Source organism: Danio rerio, chromosome 3 (genome assembly GCF_052040795.2).
Source record: "Danio rerio strain M-AB ecotype USA chromosome 3, GRCz13ab, whole genome shotgun sequence".
Classification (NCBI taxonomy): Eukaryota; Metazoa; Chordata; class Actinopteri; order Cypriniformes; family Danionidae; genus Danio; species Danio rerio.
Genome location: NC_141023.1, coordinates 61,940,482 through 61,967,500, shown reverse-complemented (window position 1 = coordinate 61,967,500; position 27,019 = coordinate 61,940,482). Strand labels below are relative to the sequence as shown.

Here is a 27,019-nt window from a genome sequence, read left to right as displayed (position 1 = left end):
CACTTAATTTTGGCATATTATTTCTCAAAACAAGACCATTTGTTTTGCTTGCTTGGAAAATACTTCTTGATAAATACATTTTAGGATGTTTGGACTAGAAAGAAGACAAAAAGTCTAAGCAAGTAAATTTTTTTTTTTTGTAGTCTGAACATAATTTTCTGTGTAGAGGATGAGAGACCCGCGTTCTTCTTTTCTACCCCAAATAATCTACAAAAGCCAAATACTTTCCCCACAATTTTTAAACATTAAATAATAAATGATCTAACTTACACAACTCAGAGAAACTAGACATGACAGCAATAACCTAGCTGCTAAATAGATGTTAGATGTAGATAGACACAACAAAAACAACTGCTGTGTTCCACACTATTCCTTCATGTTGTCCCAACACAAACCGATTAAGCTGACTTAAATGTCTTAACTAATTTAAGGATTAAACATAAAACAATTAAGTTATCCAACAAAATCTCAAGAATGTTTCAGGTCTTTTTTAATAAGCAGTTTGAACAAACAACAACAACAAAATATAAAAAAACTAATTTGATGAGTGTAAGAAATTAATTTATTATTTCAAATAATTAACAGTATTTATACTGGTAATAAATATTATATAAGAGATAAAGACATATTTTTATTAATTTGATGATGTGAGAAAATGCATTTACTGTCTAAATTCTACAACTAATTCTATATTTTGTAATTATTTATGAATTTCGCTAGTTTTTAAGTAAACATTATTATCATTAATATTACTATTATATTTATTTTAAATGTTTATTATATGTATAATAAACATTTTATTATTATTATTATTATTATTATTATTGTTGTTGTTGTTGTTGTTGTTGTTGTTGTTGTTGTTGTTGTTATTATTATTATTAATATTATTAATAATATTAATATAAATAATAAATTGTGTTTAGGTATAATAATAATAATAAGAAGAAGAAGTAAACACTTTTTATTATTTATATTATTATTGTTATTATTATTATTATTAAATTGTTTATTGCTATACATTTAATAAATAGATAAATGAATTAATAATAATAATAATATTTAATTATTATTATTGTATTGGATTATATTTATTACAAGAAATGCATTTACTCTCTAAATTCTACAATTAATTCTACATTTTGTAATTATTTATGAATTTCACTAGTTTTTAAGTAAACATTATTATCGTTATTATTATATTTATTTTATATATTTATCATATGTATAATGAACCATTTATTATTATTATTATTATTATTATTAATTGTAATGATACATTGTTTATTGCTATAAATTTAATATATAATAATAATAATAATAATAATAACAAATATCACAATTTAATTATTGTTATTGTATTGGATTATATTTATGACAAGAAAATGCATTTACCGTCTAAATTCTACAATTAATTCTACAATTTTGTAATTATTTATGAATTTCACTAGTTTTTAAGTAAACATTATTATCGTTATTATTATATTTATTTTGTATATTTATCATATGTATAATGAACCATTTATTATTATTATTATTATTATTATTATTATTATTATTATTGTTAATTGTAATGATACATTGTTTATTGCTATAAATTTAATAAATATATAATAATAATAATAATAATAATAATAATAATAATAATAAATAATAAAATTTAATTATTGTTATTGTATTGGATTATATTTATGACAAGAAAATGCATTTACCGTCTAAATTCTACAATTAATTCTACATTTTGTAATTATTTATGAATTTCACTAGCGAATAACAAGTGAGTAATAGTGCTTTCAAAAGCAAATCCTCGCTTTTTTTATCTTCTTCAGGCCACTAGTTTTCATCTGATGTTTCTAAATGTAATAACAACTGTTTTACACACAATTCCTGTTATAAAGGGGTCCTATTATGCCCCTTTATACAAGATGTAAAATAAGTCTCTGATGTGCTTAGAGTGTGTATATGCAGTTTCAACTCTAAATAGCCCACAGATTGTGTTTTATAGCTCTTTAAAACAGCCCTTTTAGACTTTGATCTGAAATGCTCTGTTTTGGTGACTGTCGCTTTAAATTCAAATGAGATTGTGCTCTTTTCAAAAGAGGGCGGAGCTATAAATGACTGTGTCAGCATAGTTGCAGATTCAAAACTCTAATGGAAGATGGCTGCTTCTCACTCAGGGCTGTCATCGTCACTAGTGGTTGGGCCTTTCCCGCTTGTTTTTATTAAGTGTGATTATAAAAAATAGAATTAATAAATTTTTACCATTATAGGCTGATTATATTCACACACTGTTGCTGCACAACCCTTTATAGAAGTAATGTTTGCATTATGGGTCACCTTTAAAAAGGATTGAGCCTCTTGTTTTCAATCTTATCTGAAATCAGATGGTCAAAAATAGACACACTAATATAATAAAACAAGGGTCTGTGAGGAGACGTGACTCTATGCACTCATTCCAGCAACAAGTCGCTGTGCATTTGAGACGCAGGCAGCTGCGTTCGGCCTCCCTCGAGACTGATTAAACTGGAATTTCTGATGCTAATCTTTGTTTTCGCACAAAAGGGCCGACACATCCTTGAAAAGAATGCAGCATGTATATTTAATGCAAACTGGGGGCTCTGTGCGGTGTGTCAGTGAAGTCTGTCACATTGGTGACATACACAACCAATTACTGACTAAATCCCCATTCGTGATGGAGAAGCACACACACACACAGGTTTACATTGAGAGCTGCATCGCCATAATTACCGAGTCATATTAGGAATGTATGATTTTGCTTTCACAATTTGATTTATTTCAAAAGTGAAACAAAATATTCGATCCAACTTTATATTAAAATATACAATTTTAGTAGTGGTAGTATTAGTGGTAGTAGTAGTATTGAAAAATTATGTTTATTATTATTATTGTTGCTGTTGTTGTTATATAGTAATAACGATAGTAATAAAAATCAAACATTATTATTATATTTGTATATATTATATTTAAAATAATAAAATGTTATTTGTTATTATAATTAATAATAATAATAATAATAATAATAATAATAATAATAAATTATCTTTACTTACCAATAATAAAATGAATATAATTATAATAATAATAGTAAACACAATTTATTATTATTATTATTAATATTTATTATAAATATAATAATATATACAAATATATTAAAATTAAAAATAATAATATTAATAAGTAAACACAATGTATTATTAATATTATTAATCGTATTGTTATTTATATTATTATAATTACTATATATTTATTGTATATTAATAATAATAATAATAATAATAAAAATGAAACAGTATTATTATTATTATTATTATATTTGTATATATTATATTTATAATAATAAATGTTATTTGTTAATGATAATAACAATACTAATAATAAGTTATGTTTACTAATATTAATAACATTTATTATAATTAAAATAACAATAATCATAATAATAATAATAAGTAAACTATGTATTATTATTATTATTATTATTATTAGTAATAATAATAATAATAATAATAAATAACATTTGTTATTATAAATATAATAATATATACAAATATAATAATAATAACAACAATGATAATAAATTATGTTTACTTATTAATATTATTACTATTTTTGTATTATTATTACTATTATCATAACATTCAAATATATTATTATTAATTTTGAAAAATATTTGTATTTATATTAGGGACAAATCCTCATTCATGACGAACAGACAAATGCACGATACTAGGAAAATAAGCAATATTGTCGCTGATTATTGCGAAAACTAAAGTTCTTGTGATATAACATTTCCCTAGAGAATTTTTTTTATAGTTTAAGTAATGATCATAAAAAAACAGGTAATATTAATCTAATTCAGGCTAAAACAAAACTATGTTGGGGTGCAAATACTCAGACTTTAAAATAATTTACTTATGTATGCTATATGCAAAAAAAATCTTTTAACAGGAAAACATACATTATTACATAACAAGTACAGGAAAGAATAATTATGATGTTTGATTTTTAGGTAAATATGTTTTTCATGTCTAATTAAGATGGAACAGGTTTCCACATTTAATTTTTTACAAAACAATTGAAATGCTAGTATCATTTAATATTAAGTACATATTATACAGAAAAAAAAATTAAATAAATAAATAAATCACAGGAGGGTGAATAATTTTGCTTATAAAATCCATTCTGAACATATTTGACTTTTTATTGATATTATTAAAATAAATAGTTGTATTTTAATATATATTAATTCTTAAAAGTTTTGAACAATTTGAGGATGAGTAAATCAAAAAATAATGACAGAATTTCCATTTTTGCTTGAACTGTCCCTTTAATATTAGTTAATGCATGAGCTAATGGGATGTCCCATTGTCCGGCATCACCAGAAGTTCAGACGCACAATTCAGGTCAAACAAACGGACCCACAATGCATCCACAACACAACACAAAACAGCTTCCTCTGCTCTTTTCTCCGAAAGATTACAGTAATAATTGAAATTAAAAACAAGTAATCTGGATTTTCTGCTTGAGCCGTTAATAATGGCTGACAGCTGTCGCATGCAGCACGAGCACAAACACACACACACACACACACGGAGACCTGCAGCTCCTCTGCCGATGATCAGAATGCTGTATTCCTGGAAAGCTGCTGTGGTTTAGGGGAAGTGTACGCTTCCTCCAGGGTTTGAAACTGTGATACGGGGTTATGTGATCCAGGAAGCACTGCCCGCCCAGCTTGTCTTCTTTGTGTAAGGTTACTGTGCCCGGCTGACCTGCAGCGCAGCTGTGTGGCATAGCACATGCACACTCACTCATCAAACCCAACCAGATTATCCCAGAAACCTTTACTGTGCTCAAATAGGGGCTGCATCACTTATTGATTACTGCGATAATGGTATGTGCAATATTCATATCGCAGAAAGGTGCAATAATTTACTTGAGAGGTTACTACAGATGAAAATTCTGGGCCAAAATGTGATGGCCGAAGCCCAATGGCGTTATATGTCAGCATACTGCCCATAATGTTATCGACTGTAGTGATGTCATGATACAGAAATTTCGGTAGCAAACAGTAGCAAGTCACTAAGTCAGGGTCTCTGCAGATATCATAATGTCAAATTTAAGACCTTTTAAGACCTTTTTAAGACCATTAAGTATTAAATTTAAGACCTACATCGCAATATCAAAAACACGCGAGAGAAAATGTAAAAGAACAAAATTAGGGGTAAAATAAAGTTATTTAAATTGAACAGTAGTAAAGTCAGGTTAAATGCACCATTGAACTACAGAAAAAACAAACATCTTAATGCAGATTAGGGTTGTAACGGTATGAATTTTTTACGGTATGATAATCGTCTAAAACAATACCACGGTTTGACGGTTTTGCGGTATACGGTATGTTACAAATGTTACAAAATAATAGAACAGTGAAGCAAATTTGACTTTTTCCAAATAATATATTTTTAGTTACTATAAACAACACCATTTACAATGAACAAATAAAAATAAGAAAATAATAAATAATGTGTCAAAGTCCAAATAAAGTCCAAATAAACATGGTGCAAATCCTCAGTAAAAAATAGATATAAATATTTACTATACTATAAATAGTTACATAACGAAACTAGATTCAATATGGAACATCCTTAGGTTTTATGTGCCAGCATGGATATGGTTGTCTATGGATATGGATTTGGATGTGGTTGTCTGCAATGTAGACAAACAGCTGCACCTTCATTTGTGTCTTTTGAAAACAGCAAGAGCAGCAGTTCGTCTTTGCTGTGTCACTGTTTTGTCATGTTTCTGTGCTGCTGTGCATGCAAAAGTACTTAGTATGAGAATTATTTCATGCAAAACTTTTTTTTTTTGCGTTTTATTTAGCCCCTCATAAATGTATGCCTTTCTCTCATTCCGTGTTGTTCAAAAAGCTTGGTCCACAAACAAAAGCGAAACCTATGCTTATTGGTTGTGATATAGCGAGTTTGAACCAATCTGGGCATGGAGGAGGGACAATGCATCAATGTATCATGTCTGGTTTGTCCGGAGACACAGTGACGAGCGTTTCTTTGTCAAATCAGCGTTGTCAAATTTCGATGACGTAACCGCACTGATTCCGGAGCCTCTGAAAGTCCGAATGTTATGTGATACAGCAATGGAAAGCTGAGATTCTCTTCTTTATGCCAAATTTTGAATTGTATGAATCGGATCAGCGGATCAAAAGTTATTAAACATTTAAGAGCAATACTTATTTTTAGCCGCGGGCAGCTGTCTCGGTCTTTAAGGGTTAAAACCGTTGATATGCAATTGTTCATGGTATGATAATCGTGCACGTTCAAATCGTGGTAAACCGTCATACCGGTATATTGTTACAATCCTAATGCAGATTTATACTTTCACCTGGCACCGCATCGCACAACTCACAAAACGGATTAAGGCTTTTATAATTGACACGTTCACCATTGAGATTTTTTTTTTAAATGACAGGGGGCGGTCCAAAAAAAACTAAAAAGTAAAATCAGAAAAAAAGATAATCATTATCATTGAAGATGTTTTTGGGGGGCCTCTTTTTTGTTTTAACAAACTTATCCCTCAGAGTTTTTCCAAAGTTTTACAAAAACTTTCCTCCTTTCCCATGGCAATTTCTAGCCAATAATGATTGGTCATTCTGGCAAGCAGAAATGTAACTGTGATAGAAAATAGGTAACAACTTGATTAGGTATTATAGCCTACTGTACTATTCACTCTTCAAATAAATCCCATGATCAATCCCTTTTTATCCCTAAAATAAAGTGAACTAGTGTCTGCTGTACAGTGTTTTGTAAAGTACAGTAAAGTAGTTCAATTACTCTACAATTCAACACACTTTACTGTAGTAAAACTACATTGTATTTCATTTTATCAGTTTACTATTCCTAATACTACAGTATGCTGAAGCATCTCTGGAAAAGTACGAAAGGAGTCCGACGGAGCGAGAGCAGATCATTCGCACGTGAGCAGCCAGTGTTTTGAGAGCTCGCAAGCAGTTTTGTCCATGAACAAAGGAAACCGGCCCTTGAGCAGAGATTCGCTCTCTCGTATTACAGCGCTCCCGACTTCTAAAACGGCGCTTGCGATATTTGTCAGTGAAATAACGTCATTCTCTGCCAGCCGAAATCATGTCGCGCGCACTCAAATCGAACTTCCGCAAACAAAGCGATGATGTCACATTCGCTGCGCGCACTGAGTTTAATAACAGAAAGCTGATTGGTTATTGCAAGTTGACGTTTTGTAGTTGTAATACCGCAAATTACAATTGGACTAGTGAAATAGTGAACTACAACACCCCAAAAACCTAGCAACAACAACAAAAAGAATTTAAATGAGCATTAGATGTGTTACATGGACATCGCAAAAATAAGACCTGTGCAAAAATATTTAAGACCTAGAACAGCAAATTTAAGACTTTTTAAAGCCTTAAATTTCGATTTTTTAATTTTAGACTTTTTTATACTTTTTAAGACCCCACGGGGACCCTGTAAGTGGCTTCGAAACGCTCCAGTGCCCATGTATCTGTGTTTGTTTAAATACGTACTCAACAGCGCTCAAATGTCAGCCAAAAATTGACAGTTTTGATATGACTCGAACTCGATATTTTGACAACCCTAGAATATGAAATACTGCAGAAAGGTGCAATAAATTACGATCGGTACTGAAATGTTTTTTTTTTCTTTTAATTCCCTGCTAACATGAGACTTTAGGGCTGCACAATACTTAGTTTCAGCACCGATATCGCAACATGTGCAAGATACATCACAAAGATATCAAATCTTGAGTCTGAGTTGACAAGGAGCTACAGAATTGTATTCAATTACTGTATTTATATGGAATTTAAAAGAAAAGTTATTTTATCAAACTGTTTTACTTGACCTAAGATTTTTTAGATATTTGGACTAGAAACGTATTTTTTGTCATCGTGATTATTCAATTTCTGTACCTGAAAAACAAATTGTGCTATTTAAACTATCTTATAAAACTGTATCCCATTTCAATATTGTGTAAATATTGCACTGAAGCATTTCAAAGCCGCGTAGATCAGTTGATCCATCAGCGGACTGCTCATATGTCAGCTCAAAGACAAACCAGCTGATCTACGCGACTTTGAAACACTCTGCAGATGAAGTACTTTACTATTATATTGTAAGTTGAAGTCAGAATTATCATTTGAAAAACAAAATCACTTATAAAAACAACATCCAAGCGTGCTATAACTGTTATAAGACCTGAACAATGCAGTGGCTTACTTTACATGCAAAGAACAGAAAGATATTCAAAGATGCCTTTTCAAGTTGTAAAGAAATCTGTGTTTTTGAAACTAATGAAGCCAGCAGAAGTCAATGATTTATTTGAATTATTTCTAAAATGTTTCTATTTTGAATAAAGTATAATGTTTTCAATGGGAAATAAGCTGTTGTTTTTTTAACCCAGACATTTAAAAGAAATATATTGTAGAGCAGAAATCACAATACTGTGGTACCGTGATATTTTTATTCAAGGTGATAATACCGTCAGAATCGTATTCACCTTATTCTCAGCTGTCGAGTGGGCGCTGCCATTTGAATCTTTTTGTCTCGCGACTTCCGGTCACACTCACTTCCATTCATTTTTTGACGTTAACAACTGCTCGTTACGCTGCTTGATGTTGCAATTTAATATTTTCTTATTATATTATGCTACTTGGTCTGTGTAGTCATGCAAACATTTGTTTGTTGAGCAAGTAGTTTGGCCATTTTCTGCCGTTTATTATTCCTAGTCATTTCTCCCATAAGCGACTGAATCGGAAGCTCTAAGACAATCGCGAAAACAGGCGCACTTCCGCATTTTAGAATAAGGTCAATACCAGCCCATACCAAGCCATGATCCTCTCTGTTCTCAAATCACATCCTCAAAAATACAGACACTCAAAATAAAACTTAAAAACGCTCACGCCACACACCCAACCTTGTTAAAGACTTCTGTAACATCGCAGTTGGAGAGGAGGAACTGAAAAGGTAAGATGAAAGTGGTGTTATTTTGGTGGAGCAATTATTATGCATTTTGATAAGAGATTCCTGCTTTTTTTGTCGTTGTCTGATTAACATGCGCAGATCAATGGCTCAAAATATAAACAAGGAAGTGGTTTATTTTAAAAATGCTGCATTTAATTTTAGAAAGGAGAATAAAAATAGAAACTATTTCTGTCAATACCAATGAAGCCCTTGATGTGGCCTTAAAACTGCTATCTCATACTGTCTGGAAGTGAGAGAGACTTTACGGCTACATTACAAACCCCTTCATCAGCTCCGCCGTAAACACCAGACGCACTTTCATAACACCTGTGGCCTGCCTTTACATCCCCAAACCCCATTCGCACGATGAGCTCTTCAATAAAAGCTAATAGTAGAGTTATTCATTCCCTTCTGGAAAGTAAAACACCAGGCTAAGCGGCAGGTTAAACAAGTAAACAGAGCCGGGTTGCTGGGATCTCCAGACAGGATACACGAAGGAAGGGACAGACAGAGACGTTCTGCCCCTCCAAGACAATAAAAGAGGAGGGAGGGAGTGTTTTTTATCTTTGAGCAACATGCTGTAAAACACACACAAAGCTGTGATCGGAAACAATGGTCCCAGCTTGTGTGTGTGTGTGTGTGTGTGTGTCTGGGGTTTGAAGGAAGGAAGCCAACTAAACCCCCCCCCCAGACAAGTACAGGAGAATCAAGAGTCTGAAGGAAACGGAGACCATCAGGCCTTAATTTTGATTCACTTATTTATATTTTGAAACTAAAAATATATTTAGAAGATCTTAATGCTGTATGGATTCACGACTTTACAGATGAATGATGCAGTGTTCATTTCGCTGATTAAAAAAATATTCGTCACAATTTTCGTGACGAACAAGTTTCTACCGACGAAAACTAAATAAAAATGAAGTAATGATGAAAAGAAAAAAAATAATGAAAAAAAAAAGATTGACATTTTCGTTGACCTATAAAAATGAGACAAGATTGTGATTGAGGGACGTTTTTGGGTAAATGTACAATCAAAACTAATCTTGGTGGATGATGCATGACGCACATTTGAAAAGTAACTGATCTTCAACCGATTACATCCTCATCCATAGGGGCATCTGTCTGATTAAACTATAATGAAATGGCAACAGCTGAGAGAAAAAGAAGATTCACGATTAATGTCAAGACAAAAAGACTGTAAATCGTTAGAGGTCAGAAACAGCTGATGAAAAAAAAAAAAACATCTTATGAAATTTAGTCGACTAAAACTAAAATGATTCAGAGGATGTTGATTAAAATGATTCAGAAACTGACTAAAACGCAAGTGGAATATTTGTCAAAAGACTAAGGCCCAATCCCAATTCTACCCCTTAACCCTTAGAATTGGGACACCAAATTGTCCCAATTCTCTTTAGCTTGAAGGTGTAGGGCTAAGGGCAAGGGGTAGATACCTCTTCAAATGAAGATTTTTCAGCACCACACTTGAAACCAAGGAATAAGAAAATGTCCCAGAATACACCAGCCACAGCAGCACCAGGAAGTAAGGAGATCCACAAATTAGTCATTTTTGTCATTATTATGAACTTTTACGACAAACAAGCACGTTTTAATATATTAATAACCGCATTATTGTTATGATGCTTTTCAAAAAAACTCTAAAATAATATATAATAATCCATAATCCATAATATATAATAATCAATAATCCATAATAACTCCTGTGTTGCAGTTCCACAACATTTTGAGGGTGCTTTCACACCTAGACTTTTGTTTCAGACCTGTCTCGTTTGCCCAGTTTGTTTGGCATATGTGAATCCACCAATCGCGCTCTGATCCGCGCTAAATCAATCGCTCTGTGATCGCTTGAATGAGGAGGTCTCGGCTCGATTGAAACAAACTCTGGAGCAGACCGATTGAAGAAAGAAAGTGATACGATCCGAGCCCGGTTATATCACAGTGTTTTATGGATATGTAATAGGCATATATACAGCTATATGAAGAGAGAATTATGAGTAGGGCAGGAGGTCATTCCAGACATCCCAAGTTTCGTGAGTCTCCCGCAAATGCACAGAGACTCGCGGGTGCCCGCAAACGAGTGATAATCTCCCGGAAATTGCAAGTCTCCCTCCCGGTCCTCAAATACGTCGCGCACCCTTCTCACCCCTCCCCACCGCATCCGTCGTCCTCTTCAGACACGTCGCGCACACCTTGTCAAACACCACCAAACCACTACCATCCTCCTGAAAGCTGAGCGGGACTCTGCAAAATAAACCGTGAAATGGACCAATGTGAGAGAGACATTTGTTTGTCATTTGTCAGTGACTTGTTTTAGCTCTTTTTGTCCGTTTAGAAACTTAAGTCGTGTGAAAGCCAACCACACCAAGAACAAAGAGCAACAATGTAAGAATTTGAATCCCTGTTTCGGAACAACTGAATTGATTCACAGGGGTGAAAGCACCCTGACACTCGATGACACTCGAATAGCCTGTCAGAAAAGTCTAGTGGCTGGGAATGGGCTTTTTACAGTGTCTGCTAAAATGTTAACAATGTTTTGGTGACATGGAGCCGATCCGCGAATCAGGACAGGCTTTCACACGAACTAGGAAATATTTCAGTCGTTTTCACGTTAGCTGTATATAATCAAAGTAAGATATATGAAAAAATAATGTGATTTTTCACAAGTGAAGCACAAGTACACGTTGCTTTGCACCTTATAAACACAAACAAGCCTTAAAATACACCCTGGACCACTCCTTTAATCGTTTTATGTTCAACTCACTTAAAATTTGTAAAAAAAAACAAAAAAACAATTAAGTTAACTTAATCGATTTATGTCAAGACAACATGAAGCTATTAGGGTTGGGCAAATATACGATGCCAACGTCCATCGCCGATGGCAAATAGACAACACGATGCTGAGAAGGCATCCCCGATCACAAACCCGCTCGCGAAAAAATTCTCTTAGGCCGTTTACACGAATACGTCTGTTAAAATGCCATTTAAGGACGAAAATGATCCACATCATGTTTTATCTAGCAATTCTGAACAGCCCTCCGTCTGATGAAAACGTACATCACGTGACCACACACACACACACACACACACACAATGTCATGCGCTCCTCAAAGTTTTACTGAGCAGTTCACGTTGGACAGTTCATTAAGAATATACCACTGATATTCAGACATCTCAAGTCTTCCAGAAGTTTCAGGAGTTTCTATGCATTTGCCGAACTTATAATAACCGCAAACGCTTGATAATCTTCCGGAAATCGCGTGTCTGCCTCCTGGTCCTCAAATAAGTCGCGCACCCTTCTCACCCCCGGATCCCTCCTTGCTCTTCAGACATGTCGCGCGCACTCTATCACCCACCCCCACCCCCACTGATTTTCACATGGTTACTATGCCATCGTCCATCGCGATGTTTCATTTCAGATATCGTACGATTCCAAATTGGTCGACATCGCCCAACCCTAGAAGGTTTTGTGTGGAATGCCACATTTTTTTGCAGTATATAAAGGATGTCAATGGTCCCCTGTTTAACAAGCATGTAGTTCAAATCCACCCCTGTGGCTCTTGACGATACACCGAATGATTGGTAAAATGGTTTGGTCACTATTATCAACAATAGTAGTTGAGCTAAACGATTAATTGAAACAAAATCAAGATTGTGATTCAGCAAAAGTCGACAATGTCTGGGAAACAGCTCAGTGAACAACAATACCTATCATCCAACAGGCGATTAAAAGTAAAGAGGGCAATCTTGCACAGAAACTGCAAACACGTTCAGGACATAAACACAACAGAAGATTTAACTAGTGGTGGGCAAAGCGAGGTGAATGTGTCGAAGCTTCGAAAACATTTTTAAGTAAACACAATAATACTTTTGAGTAAATACTATAGTGTTTTTTAATCATACCGATTATGACACCTCAAACAAAGATTAGATGAAATGACAGAGGTTGCACAATCTCTTGTTCATATTGAAACTTGTTCATATTGCCACACCTTCTCGAACACTCAGGCCTTCTTCTTCCATTCACCTCACTGTTCCCTCTGTCCGCCTTGTCACCATGGGGAGCAGATCTTTCAGCCATTCTGCTCCTCAGCTTTGGAACTCACTCCCTCCTGATCTACTTAATTTAGACTCTCTTTCTCAATTTAAATCCAAACTCAAAACACTTCTGTTTAGAACAGCTTATTCACTTTCAACCTGATTGCATTTTTAAAGTTAGTATTGTTTTCTATTGACTTTTATTGTGTTTTTATTTGAATTGATTGTTCTGGCTGTCCTGTACGGTGACCTTGAGTGTCATGAAAGGGGCCTTTAAATGAAATCAATTATTATTATTATTACAATCAGCTAAAATGTTGGCAACAATGTTTTTTTATGTATGAATAAAATACATATTGCATCACCAAAAATAATTGAGGTTATGTCCATCTATGGTGCGATAAGGCGATATATTGAACATTGTGACAGGCCTAGGGACGTGCTTCACTAAAAAGTCACTGAAGGACTTTTGTAGTTTTAAAAAGAAACAAAACAAGTTTTTTTTTCTTACAGTAGAGATGATTAAAGCATAGTTTGTTTCATTTGAACATATATTTATTCTAGAGCTGCACGATTAATCGAAAAAAGGTTTCGATCTCTATTCGATTCTGCCAATCATATTTTCAAGATCAGGAGAGAAGCAATGGTAGCCGCACAAGTCTTCACGTTGTTTCACATACATTGCTCAGCGACATGGACACCTCCAAACGGTGTTGAGAGTCACATACTGCATTTATATGGTTTAATTTACCCAAAAATGTTCTTTCTGTCTTTATGTAATTCAACATCAGAATTATAAATAATTATTATCTGATGCCATCACTTTACTGTACATTAATGACCAGGGAAAAAAGTGCACTATTCCAAGTCTATTCAAAATTGAGCATTTCAACCAACAGTAGACCTACACAATGGCTGTTTCTCAATTCCAAGAACGCAGAGAACGGGCTTGCGTTCTTGTGGAGATCGGTCTTGCCAGGTGTGGTCGGAGGAACGAACTCAGGAGACCGCGAGGGCAGAGAACGCGTCCTTTGAGAAATGGGATGCTGCGTTCTTCCTGATGGTCACATGACCTTCACGCGTTTTAAATGGTAAATTATTTAAACATTACAGCATTCATACAACGATTTATTGTTTTCCCCTTTTCAAAATATATACTGTGCATAAAAACATTATAAATATACTCTGCACAATATAAATAAAACAGATTTCAATATGAATTTCAGCAAACAAACACCCTTAATGTGTTTATTCCTTTATTAAGATGTTCATGGTTTTGTTTACTTTCACCGTTTCATTTAGGGAAACTCCTGAGGTAAATAAGTGATCTCTCTGAACTTTAATAATAAATCTAAATAAAATGCTGCGCTTCCCACTTCCAGAAGCAATGACTTCTGGGACTTCCAGATTGAGTTCGGTGCTCAAGTCTGCATCAGTGCGTCCTCGATATCAAGAACACATCACTGAAGTTTCAGTCTTCCTCTGTGCGGTCTTGAGTATTGGAACTGAACTTTGGCAGCTGATGAAGATGTTACACGAGAACACGAGGACGCAAGACCGCTGAAGAACGCATATTGAGAAATAATGATCAAAATAATAACAATAATAATAGCTTACTCTTATTAAGCTTTATTTTACATCTACAGAATCATGAGAAAGGGCGAAGCAGTGGCACAGTAGGTAGTGCTGTCGCCTCACAGCAAGAAGGTCGCTGGGTTGCTGGTTCGAGCCTCGGCTCAGTTGGCGTTTCTGTGTGGAGTTTCTCCCTGCATGTGGGTTTCCTCCGGGTCCTCCGGTTTCCCCCACAGTCCAAAGACATGTGGTAGAGGTGAATTTGGTAGGCTAAATTGTCTGTAGTGTGTGTGTGTGTGTGGATGTTTCCCAGAGATGGGTTGCGGCTGGAAGGGCATCCGCTGCGTAAAACTTGCTGGATAAGTTGGCGGTTCATTCCGCTGGGGCGACCCCGGAGTAATAAAGGGACTAAACCGACATGAAAATAAAATGAAATGAGAATCGTGAGAAAAATCATCTTCATTTTAGCCAAAATCATGCAGCTCTAATTTATCCTCTTGTATTTTTCTTGTCCATTACCTTTAGTCAACATAACCTAGTTAAATTAGCATTTAGTGCAGTATTTTGAAGATTAGGCAGTTTAGCCAAGACACATTCATGAGGTAAAATGTAAATGGAACCATTTTCAGAAATCAGACAGCTGTCCGATCAGAAAAAAAGCATTAAGTGACCAGTTGGAAACAGAAAATGATATTTGTGGACTGCCTGTAGCACAGCCTCTGAAACACATTTCAGCAGCACATCAGGCAATGAAGTTACATGTCAATGCACATCTCTGAAACTTAGCAGAAGAACGTGCTGGTATACCTTTCCAAAAATAAATCCTGATTTTAATATGGATGATGAAATGTGACTAAACAAACAAGCCATGTTAAGAAAGCATTAAGACAGAGGATCTTAATTAAAAATATCTTACACCCTTGAAAGTGATGTACAGAGTGGCAAAATAGGAATAAGCCTTCATGAAGTCTGAACACTACTGATCACAAAAGATCACTTTGAAATAATACAAGAAGCAAATGGTAATGATTCTCATCTGACCACTTGTGATAGAATCCCTGCAAATTAACCTTAAAGGTATAGTTCACCCAATAATAAAAATGTACGCACACTCAAGAGGTTGTAATACTTTATTAGTTTCTTCTGTTGAACACAATGGAAGATATTCTGAAGAAAGCTGAAAACCTCTAACCACTAGCTTGCATAGGAAGAAAAGCAAATACTAGGAAAGTCAAATGGTTAGTCAAACTGGTTGGGAACAAGTAAATAAATGATGACCAAATTTTCTTTTTGGAGTGAACTATCCCTTTAATGCCGGGTGGAAATGTGTTAATTCTGGTCACTGGATACAGCATGGCCTTTCCTTCAAAGTAGGTCCATGAGAATCTAAGCTCACACAATGATGTACTAATGCTAATAGGGATCATCTCAGTACTAGGACTACGCAAAATATTGAACATATCAAAATAGCCTCATTGGTTTTACACAATATAGTTGTGCAATTTCAGAAATATTGGTGATGCTTTCTTGTCACGAAAAAGTTTGATAAATTTGTTGGTCAGAAAGTTGCTTTTAAATTTCGAATTACCCCCACAAATTCGTTATATCCAATCAAGACGCGCGGATTAGGATTATGATCAACTATTGATCATAATTATGATCGATTATTCGTTGTTCTGTCATTTATTTTTAGTGTAAAATTATCACTTATGTTTATATACCAATGCTGTTTTTTGAATTATTTTTTAAATCCAAAGAGAGAAAGGGACTATTGTTTGTTTTTAATATTATTTTGTGCTGTATTAATTGGTTACTTAGCCGCAATATATAAAACCTTAAGAGGTTTTCATTCATTTTCTAAACTAATAGTGTTTTGAAATAATTGAATGCAAAATAATCGTGATACCGGTTAAATCGTCATTATTTCTCAGACTTTAATCGTACAACCAAAATGTATAATCGTTGCAACCCTAGACTACCCTACTCCATCCCAAATGTTACCATCACAGAAGCCAGGCAATGTCGTATTTTAACTTTCAACTCAAGAGCATTTTCACAAATCTACCTGTAACAGGTAAGACGTAAAGACACAAAACTGCCAAGATAAGCGCAAGAGTGCAATATGAATCCCCCAGAACATAAGCATCAAACCAAAAGGAACAACCGAAATAACCAACTGAGAACTGAAATTGAGCTCTTTCTCAAAAAATGTTCCCACATTTTATAAGTCTTTTAGGAACGTCGCTGCCTCAAAGCCAGAAGAGCGTTGCGACGGCAGCCTGTGTCTCTACAAGCCTCCGAGTCCAATAGCAGCTGAATAATAAAGCCTCTGAAAGACACCACAGAAGGTCTTTCACTCAGCCCGGATCCCGACCTGCATTTGAATGCATTGGTACATCAGTTGTCTGAAATATTCATGTTCTTTGTAAAGAATTGATGCGAGGCCGTGAGGAAGGCAGTCCCTGGAGGGACAGAGCCAATCCACTAACGCAGCTCGCTTTACGCCTGCGGGACACTGCTGACCGTCCACTCGCTTAACCAGAAAAACCTGGCTTGGTGACCGACCAACTTGCTTTGCCACTGGCTTTCATTGCTTAGCCTTGATTAAATATCAGCGTTTGTTAAGTTACATACACATTGGACACATTTATTTTTTGTGATATGGTTTATATAGTTAATATACATGCTATGCACAATAATAGGTTGACTGACAGCACTGTAGCAGAGCAATGCTTTGTGTGAGCATGCTAACCAGCATAATCAATATTAGTTTGCACAAAATGGTTGACAGAAGGACGGTTGAAATAGAAATCACTCATTTCAGCTAATATATATCTTATATAATATAATATTTAATCAAAGTTTCCTATATAATATAAATTTCAATCAGTTCAGCATCAATATCGCATCTGTAATAGCCCGACACAAACTCACGGCAATTCGTAACTTTTTGATTTAGTGGCTAATTCGTATGAAGTCGTACGATCTAATTTGTACAATTTAGTGCAATTTGCTCGTCGCCCAATGACGGTTGGGTTTAGAGGTTGGAGTTTTCTGTGCCACGCCTCATTTTTAAAATCGTACATTTTCATACGACTGAACTCCGTACGACTGAATTTGCCACTAAACTGGCAAAACGTAAAATACTTACGTTTTCACGTGGGATCAGGCTGAATAGCCACAATACAGGGTCTGCAATGTTGAGCTGGGATTAAATATTGAGTTGAGATATATATTAGGGCTGCACAATATATGGTTTCAGAATCGATATCGCAATGTGATCATTCGCAATAGTCATATCGTGACTATACGCAATGTTTAGTCTAGATTATAATTTATCATTTCTTAAGTGTTTTTTGAGGCCTGTGACTGTGTGAGGGTTTTGAAAGCATCCAGGCCTAAGAAATTGTACTGTTTTTGACATTTAAAAAATAATGATGATAAATTCTATTGAATCGTATAAAGAAAAGACTATGCAGTATTATTTAACATTTGATTATTCAATTATAGACTTCCTGAATACAGTTCAAACACAATAAAACGCTGTTTTTAGAATTTGTATCATTTTTATTGGATTTATCTATGCTTATAGATTGTTTCTTATATTTTGTGCATATTGTATGCACTCCTCTACAAAATCATTCCAATGTATAGGGATTATATAGCCACAGTTCAAAATACATTATATTTTTGGAGTTACTGCAGAGTTTTACCATAATGGAGTAAAAGTTTAGCACTTTTGCATGTTGTTAAGCCCTCAGAAAGTTTCAGGCACATGTAGCAATTTAACTATTTGTAACTTTAATAGAAAATCATTTTATTGATTGTTTAAACAGCAAAGTCTTTGCAGTGTTATTTTATATTAGATTTTTTTTTCAATTTCTGTACCTGAATACTATTTGACTGCTCTGAAAACAATAAAACACTGTTTATTTCAGTTTTATATTTACTCTATTGCATTTATCTATGCTTGTAATTTGCTTATTACATTTGATGCATGATTCGCTCACCTACAGAATCGTCCCAAATTACGAAATTATTTCCAAATTGACCTATACAAGTCATCTGTTGAAATATATATATATATATATATTAGGGCTGCACAATATATCATTTCAGCATCGACATCGCAATGTGTGCATCCGCAATAGTAACATCACAAGATATTTAATGTTAAGTTGCATTATAGTTGACTAGGAGTTACAGAATTAAATTTATTTACTGTATTTATATAGAATTTATACAATTTACGCAATAAAAAGGGTTTTCTATTTTATAAATATATTTTGTCTTGTTTTTACTCCAAATATACATTTCAAAGCAAAAACCAGAATGTTTTACTTAAACCATAGACAGATAATTTAGCTTGTTTTACGAAAAAAAAAAATTTTTTATTTCTTTTGAAGCTGAAAACAAAGCACTATTTTTACTTAATTTACTTGAATGTTTTGAAGTTTGGACTAGAAACGAGACATTTTTTGAATAGTGAATATTCAATCTCGGTTATCTGAATATTATTAGACCCCCCCCCCCCCCCCCCCACCCCCAAAAAAGTCGAATAGAGCTGTTTAAATCTTTGGAAACTCTATGTACATCGCAATATTTATTACAGAAAAATTAAATATTACAATTTTTTTTCAATATCATGCAGCCCTAATATTGACCTTATTCTAATATGCGGAAGTGCCGCTGTTTTCGCGATTGTCTTTGAACTTCCGATTCAGTCGCCTATGGGAGAAATGACTAGGAATAATAAACGGCAGAAAACGGTCAAACTACTTGCTCTACAAACAAATGTTTGCATGACTATAGAGACCAAGTAGGATAATATAATAAGGAAATATCAGTTTGCAACATCAAACAACGAAACGAGCAGTTTTTAATGTCTAAAAATGAATGGAAGTGAATGAGACCGGAAGTCTCGAGCCAAAAAGATTCAAATGGCAGCGCCCGCTCGTCGGCGGAGAATAAGGTGAATATATACATACACACTTATATACACACACACACATATATATATATATACATATACATATATACGTATACATATACACATCGCAGAAATATCGCAAAATATCGCAATGTCAGTTTTTCCAATACCATGCGGCCTTAAACTACAGAATAATGACAAGCCATTTTAAGTGGATCATATCTAAATCTCAAACATCACCTGCCCAGTGTATTGCTCTATGCCTAATATATTCTTTTTCTCATTTCATGCAACAGTATCAAAGCCTCAAATAAAGAAAACATCACCCTGGACCTCAAAAAAACTAGACATAGGTGTCAATTGTTTGAAATTGAGATTTATATAATCGCGTGAAATCTGAATAAATAAGATTGATGTGTGGTTTGTTATGATAGGACGATATTTCTCCAAGACACAACTGTTTAAAAATCTGGATTCTGAAGGTTTAAAAAAAAAATCAATCAATCAAAATCACATTTTAAGCTGTCATGGATTAAGCTCTAAGCAAGGCACATTACTAATCAAAAATGGGGTTTTTGATAGATAGTAATTTTACTTCACATTCTAATTATATGTTTGACCCATGCCATGTATTTTTGTCTATTTCCAAAAATATATCTGTACAACACAAGGTTTTGTGGTCGAGTAATAAATAAATGAAGTAATAAAAAGGTAATAGCGCACAAGCTGAAAGTCACCACGTGAATCAAGCAGGAGTCATGGCTGAGACGGTAATATTCCAGACGGCTATAAAACTCTTGAGCTCTGTGAATTTTATCTCTAGGTACAATAATGCCTCACCTGTCTCAATCATTGAACGGTGATGACAGTTAAGGGCACGGCTGCACGGTGGCGCAAGCCCTGAATGTACGACCATAAGACATTGTCATATCCGGTTAACAGCACACCTGCACCCTTTAGCTAACATTAGCCTAAATACTCTTTTTCCAAGACTCATCTACAAATATAAATATCACAGAATACGAGCGAGCGGAAACTGCTGGAACTCATTCTAGACATTTCTAATTCATCTGACTTTAAAGCAACAAGATGGGTGTAAATCCATATATAAACAAAACTATAATCTATTGAGGTATGATAACCAAATTATTCAAATTCAAGACTCATTATTGGGGTTTTAGTGTGGTGGATTGTACTAAAAATAATAGAAATACAAAGCACTAAATGGGTGTATTACAGTAGAACAATAAGTCCTTAGCTGTGCAAGGCAATATTCTTCACTTAATTGCTTCAAGCGTACTGTTTTCTTTATTAATAACACACATTTTGGACCAAGTAGGTCTTTGTTCAAGAATGGTGCAAATTACTAAGAAAATGCATCTGACAGTGAATAATATTTCTCTCATTTATGCTACAAAAATAGCTTATCTTTTAGTATAAAACCTGAAGATGTGTATATCCCAAAGATTCAAGCACTACTGACGCAATAAAATTATGTAAATAATTATTAAGCTATATTCTAAAGATACCACACACTTTTGCTATTAAAAATGCTCATTGTTTTCGTAACCCGTATTCTGAAATGCTATTTATACAATTCACACGTACTTTTATCTCTCAGATAAAATAAAATGTCCAATTAAATATTAAACCAATATCTGGTTTTGCTAGATATTTAACACCTGCACAATTCTGCTCAGTCATTCAGAGTTTTGTTTTCAATACTTTGTGATGGTTTACATTTGTAGCACCAAAATATAACAATAAAACATCCCTAACAGGAACCACTTTTTGTTTTGTTATTGAAGGTTCTTGAGTGTGGATTTAAATGTCCTTGATATTACATTCAGGTCTGTGTTTATGGTTAGAAAGTCTTCTGATATAATCAATATAATCCAATTCATGCCTAATATAAACATGCAAACATCATCTCTGGAATGGTGTGTAAAATACAAGGATAATGCCTCAAATAAACGCCCCCGAATGAGAGAGAAATAAAGAAAACGCGACCAACCTGAATGCGCCGCCATCGGTAAGTGAGAAGGATAATATTTCCCGGGTGGAAAATGAGGCGCATGTTGAACAGAGCCGTGGCCGGAGGACGAGATGCGAGAGGCGGCGCGGTGCACCAGAGTGGCCCGCTCTGAGAGGAGGTGTGCCGGAGCGGAGAAATCACGACCCTCCATTCCAAACAAAACAGCCGATATAATCCCAAATCAAGCGGAAATCAGAGGAAACCTGTGTAGTGTAATCCGTTTGCGTTTGTTTTAGTGGAAGGCTCGCCTCTCCTGCTCAGGTTGAAGTCCTCAATCATCTTTTCTACAAAGAAAGAAAGGAGACGTTATAATCTCGCTATGCCACGGCACTACAGCTGACATCGATCTGCTCCATGCTCTCGTCAATCGTCACATGAAACAAAACTGCAGTATGCATTGCAGCCTATTTGTGATTTATATTCGTTTAGATGAAGAATTGCATTTGTTTTTTTTATATATGTGTAAGCGTCCATTGAATTGATGTGAAAGAGATGCGAAAAGGCCATAGATGGCAGTGATTGAATAGGCCTAATAAAGAGAGAGAGAGAGCGATTCTCTGAGTGTGTATGGATATAAATACACGCAGAGAACATAGAAACATTCAACATTGTGTTTTTATTACATTTTAAATTGTGTCTTTGTGTTGTATACACACTTACACACGATGGCAAATAACAAGCAAACGTTAAATGACATGTCAGCCTATTGTGTGCTGCATTTGACATGCTCGACTATAACATTGTAGTTGGATGAGTGAAGTAAATTATTTAGTGTTAGACACATTTGTAAATTGAATACATTCAAAATATACCTGTTTATGTATGTATATATATATATATATATATATATATATATATATATATATATATATATATATATATATATATATATGTACAGTTGAAGTCAGAATAATTAGCCCTCAGTTTATTTTTTTCCCAAATTTCTGTTTAACAGATTTTTTTTCAACATATTTCTAAACATAATAGCTTTAATAACTCTTTTTTTAACTGATTTAATTTATCTTTGCCATGATGACAATAAATAATAATTAGATCAGATATTTTTCAAGACACTTCTATACAGCTTAATGTCACATTTAAAGGCTTAACTAGGTTAATTAGGCTACCTAGGCAGGTTAGGGTAATTAGGCAACTTATTGTAGGCCTAAAATGATGGTTTGTTCGGTAGACTATTGAAAAAAAAATCTAGCTTGAAGGGACTAATAATTTTGACCTTAAATGTATATTAAAAAACTTAAAAACTGCTTTTATCCAAGCCAAAATAAAACAAATAAGACTTTCTCCAGAAGAAAAAATATTATCAGACATACTGTGAAAATCTCCTTGCTATGTTAAACATAATTTGGGAAGTATTTAAAAATAATAATAATAATAATAGGGGGGCTAATAATTCTGACAATAGTCTAATAATTCTAAAATTGTTATTGTACTGCAAGTAAAATATCAGTAAAACAGTATTATGGTGTGAAATTCCAGTAAAAAAAAATAAGCAAAGGGGTGAATATATGAATCCTTGCTCTGATAAATATGATTTGGAAAATATTTCAAAAGAAGAAAAAAACGATGCCTGTTTTATTTTACATGACAGTGGCACCACAAATGCACTCTTATTAAAAAAGAAATCAACATGTATAGCCTACCTAACCATTGTGATCAAAATAAAATGCAACATATAACCATTTGGTAGCACAAACAAACACCCCTTTGCTTTTTTGTGTACACTTAAAAGCTCAAGTGTGTGATTGTGTGTGCATGTAAACAACTGCAATCATCAATTGTTTTATGATGCATTTTGCAATTTACAGCATTAAAACATCGAGTGTCTAGTTCCAAATTATATTGTAGCCACTAATATTAAATCTCTTTTATCAGTTCCCAACGAGCCTATTTGTGCTGCCTCTGCTAGAATTGTTCATTTAGGGAAGAAAAAACACTGAATGTCACCCAGCAAATTAATTGTTTGTGGGATTTCCCTAATCGATATACGCAGAACGCGATAAATTACAGCACTTTCGGAAAATATACAAAGGAAATAAATTGCTTTCCGTCGTAGCGGGCCATGCATGCAAACCAATGAGGCTTTACAGCAGCTTTTGTCTGCTGCTCTCCGTCAGCCATTACCGAGCAGCCCCAGCACTGAACAGCCGACCATTTTCGAGCACATTCAATCACACACTGCATGCTTTGTTTTAACCACGAGCCTTTCCATGCAATTCAACACCTAAATGCTTTGTATCGACAGCTCAAATGGGATTGTTGTTAAATATTTGCATAATCGCGGCGTAAATACAGCAGTTGTTGATGGGGGTTTTATGAATCGTGCATGCTATGCATGAAGTAATATGCTATAAAATATGCAGTTATGTCTATGTGCGCAAAATAAGTAAATAAAGCATGATATTTTGTGTGTATCGAAGATTATATTTCGCATGACTTCCATATGTGGGTCTGTCTGTGGGTAATGTTGACGGGGTGGGGGAACGCGCTGCCCGGACACCAGCAGAGACACGAGTCGCTGTGTCAAGCCGGATGAGAAATGTATCAAAATATTGATGATTGCCAATAATTATAAACATTAATACGTTCACAACCCTGATTATGATGATAATAAATGACAGCTAGGACATTTTTGATGAATCACGTCCCTTTTGTTTGTTATTTTTACGTTGTCATGTTTCAAATCAGGGACTGCGATTTCTAACATGACAATAAAACAATTCGGTTTAAATTAGATTTAGCAAACAGGACAAATAAAAGCGCACAATTACCTTAATAATACAAATGTTTTGAGATGCATTTTATAATATGTACGTGGCTTACAGAACTCGGGAAAATATATCACCATATTTAATTTGAGTGCTGAACACAAGCTCATTCGGATATATAAATTATCTTCACAAAATTACGTATCAAACGCCTTGAAAATATAACATTTAATTGGGGTGGATGAAAAAGCAGGCTAACGTAACGTTAAATGGCACCGTGCAATTTGATTGTTTATATTTATTGTTTCCATTCGCTGTTGTAAATGTTGCACTATAACTGCATAAATGCTTTTATTTATTATTATTATTATTATTATTATTATTAATCACAACCATGACACATGAATTTAATATAAATATAAACGAATTACTTACTGGTGTGTTATATCCGTGCATAACAATAAATATCTTTAATTAGAAATCAAGAAGAAAAACAGTCAGATAAATGATGTCGCTTGTTTTGGAAAGCATATTTCAGTGGTTCGGTCCTTATAGTTCCTCTCAAACGGGTTTTGCAGCAGTTGTCGCTCGCCGGTCTCGGGCTTCTCTATAGGCCACTGTAGTCGCGAATCGAGTCTCCAAAGCGGCGATTCTCTTGTCCGGCGCCGACCGTGCCTCTTCGCTCCAGGAGAGTAAACACACGCGCTCATTGGTCACATTTACGAATGATAATGAGGTGACGTCGCACTCCTGGGGACTTTGCGCGTTCTGATTGGTCGAAATCTGCGACCAATAGGAGTCCGATGGGATAAGCGAGCTCAATGAGGCGAGCGGCAAATTCAAGCGAAGTGATGAATACAGGTTGGAGTGACTGCAAATAATTAATATTATTTTAACAAACAAGCCTATAATTCAGCACTGGATGAGTCTGTACAAAGCGTATCCAGCTACATCTATTTTTTTATATACATAAGAACGCCATTATTTGATACGATATGTGTGGTGAATGACAACAGTCATTACCAGTGTGAATATAAATACTACACTATGAATAAGCCTGATTGTACTAGTTTATAGCATGTGTTATGTCCTTAGTTCACGAACATGCTTTAAAAAAGGCTCCCTTTAGAAAAGGATTTGATTGGTTGGCCCGTTGCCATCGCATTGTCACTCACGGAGTGTAAACAAGACTCTGATTGGCTGCTCGCCAGTCCGCATTGGGCTATCTGAAAAAAAGAAATAACTGGATCTACGGTTTCAAGGCGTCCCAGGGTTAGATGATGAAAGCAGATAAGAAGGGACAGTTTCAAGGCGCTCCAAAGGCGGACCCTCTTCTTTCGGCCCTGGAGCGATAAACTCGAAGAGCACACCAGGAAGAGAATTATTACTAAAAGCTCGATTCTTGAAGGATTAAAAAGGCTTCTTTCTTCGGAGAATTATGATATACACACGCGGGACGGATTTCTGGACACATTGGTAAGAATTAAGCGATGGAGACGAAAAAGTTTGGATGAGCTTTACGCGAACTCGTCGAGAAAATGTTTCTCTGAATGCGCCTGAGGGGAACCAGAGACAAACGAAGAATAATGACTGAACTGCAATGACAACGACGCACAATGTCGTGTGTAATGTCGACATGTCGTGTGATATACATAAATGTTATTTAAATGTATGTTTATTGCTGGTAATTGTGATTTGTTTGCATCAGAATGTTGCTCGAAATGCATGTTTGAACTAAATGTTTTCAAAATATTTCATATATAACGTTAGTCATTTTCAAAGGGTAAGTTACACTGAAGATTCACATCATACTGTTTTAAAATTTTATTAGTAGTGCAATAATACTATTAGAAGTAATAGACTATTGTCAGAATAGCCCCCCTATTGTTATTATGGTTTTCTTTTTAAATATTTCCCAAATGATGTTTAACTGAGCAAGGAAATTTTCACAGTATGTCTGGTAATATTTTTTCTTCTGGAGAAAGTCTTTTATTTTTTTTTATTGGCTAAAATAAAAGCAGTTTAAATTTTTTATAACAAATTTTAAGGTCAAAATTATTAGCTCCTTTAAGCTATAATTTTTTCGATAGCGAACAAACCATTATTATTCAATAACTTGCCTGATTACCTTAACCTCATTAACCTAGTTAACCTAGTTAAGCCTTTTAATGTCACTTTAAGCTGTATAGAAGTGTCTTAAAAACATCTAGTAAAATAATATTTACTATCATCATGGCAAAGATAAAATAAATCAGTTATTAAACAATTGAGATGTGAAACAAATTAATTATTAAATCTATTATGTTTAGAAATGTGTTGAAAACATCTCTCAGTTAAACAGAAACTGGGGAAAAAATAAACAAGCAGGCTAATAATTCAGGGGGGTTATTAATTTCAACTGTAGTAGCATATATTATATAGTTTTATTTAAAGGTACCTGCTTCATGAAAAGGCCACATCTACTATTTTAAAGTACCCTATGCTTTTGTATAACGTATGAAGTTATGTGTACTGAGAAATAGGCATGGGACGATAACAGTGTTTAAGGTATACCGCGATTTGGAAAAGTCAAGGTTTTAAAACTGTCAAATTTTGCTGCAATACCGTTCCAAAGGTATGAGTAAGATTTTTTAATTACTTTTTTTTATTCTCCAGCAGAAAAAAATCT

At 34.3% G+C, this 27,019-nt stretch overlaps 1 protein-coding gene across 1 annotated transcript in view; it reads right to left on the bottom strand.

Moving 5' to 3' along the window:
- The window catches only part of bahcc1a (BAH domain and coiled-coil containing 1a), a 144,597-nt gene extending 119,606 nt beyond the window's left edge, over positions 1-24,991 (bottom strand). The window contains exons 1-2 of the mRNA XM_087245247.1: positions 24,787-24,991; positions 21,605-21,909 (exon numbers count right to left, since the gene is read on the bottom strand). Of these exons, the coding sequence (XP_087101373.1) occupies positions 21,605-21,776 (172 nt within the window). The 5' untranslated portion in view covers positions 21,777-21,909; positions 24,787-24,991. The remainder of the gene's footprint in view (positions 1-21,604; positions 21,910-24,786) is intronic.
- Between the last annotated feature and the right edge of the window lie 2,028 nt (positions 24,992-27,019).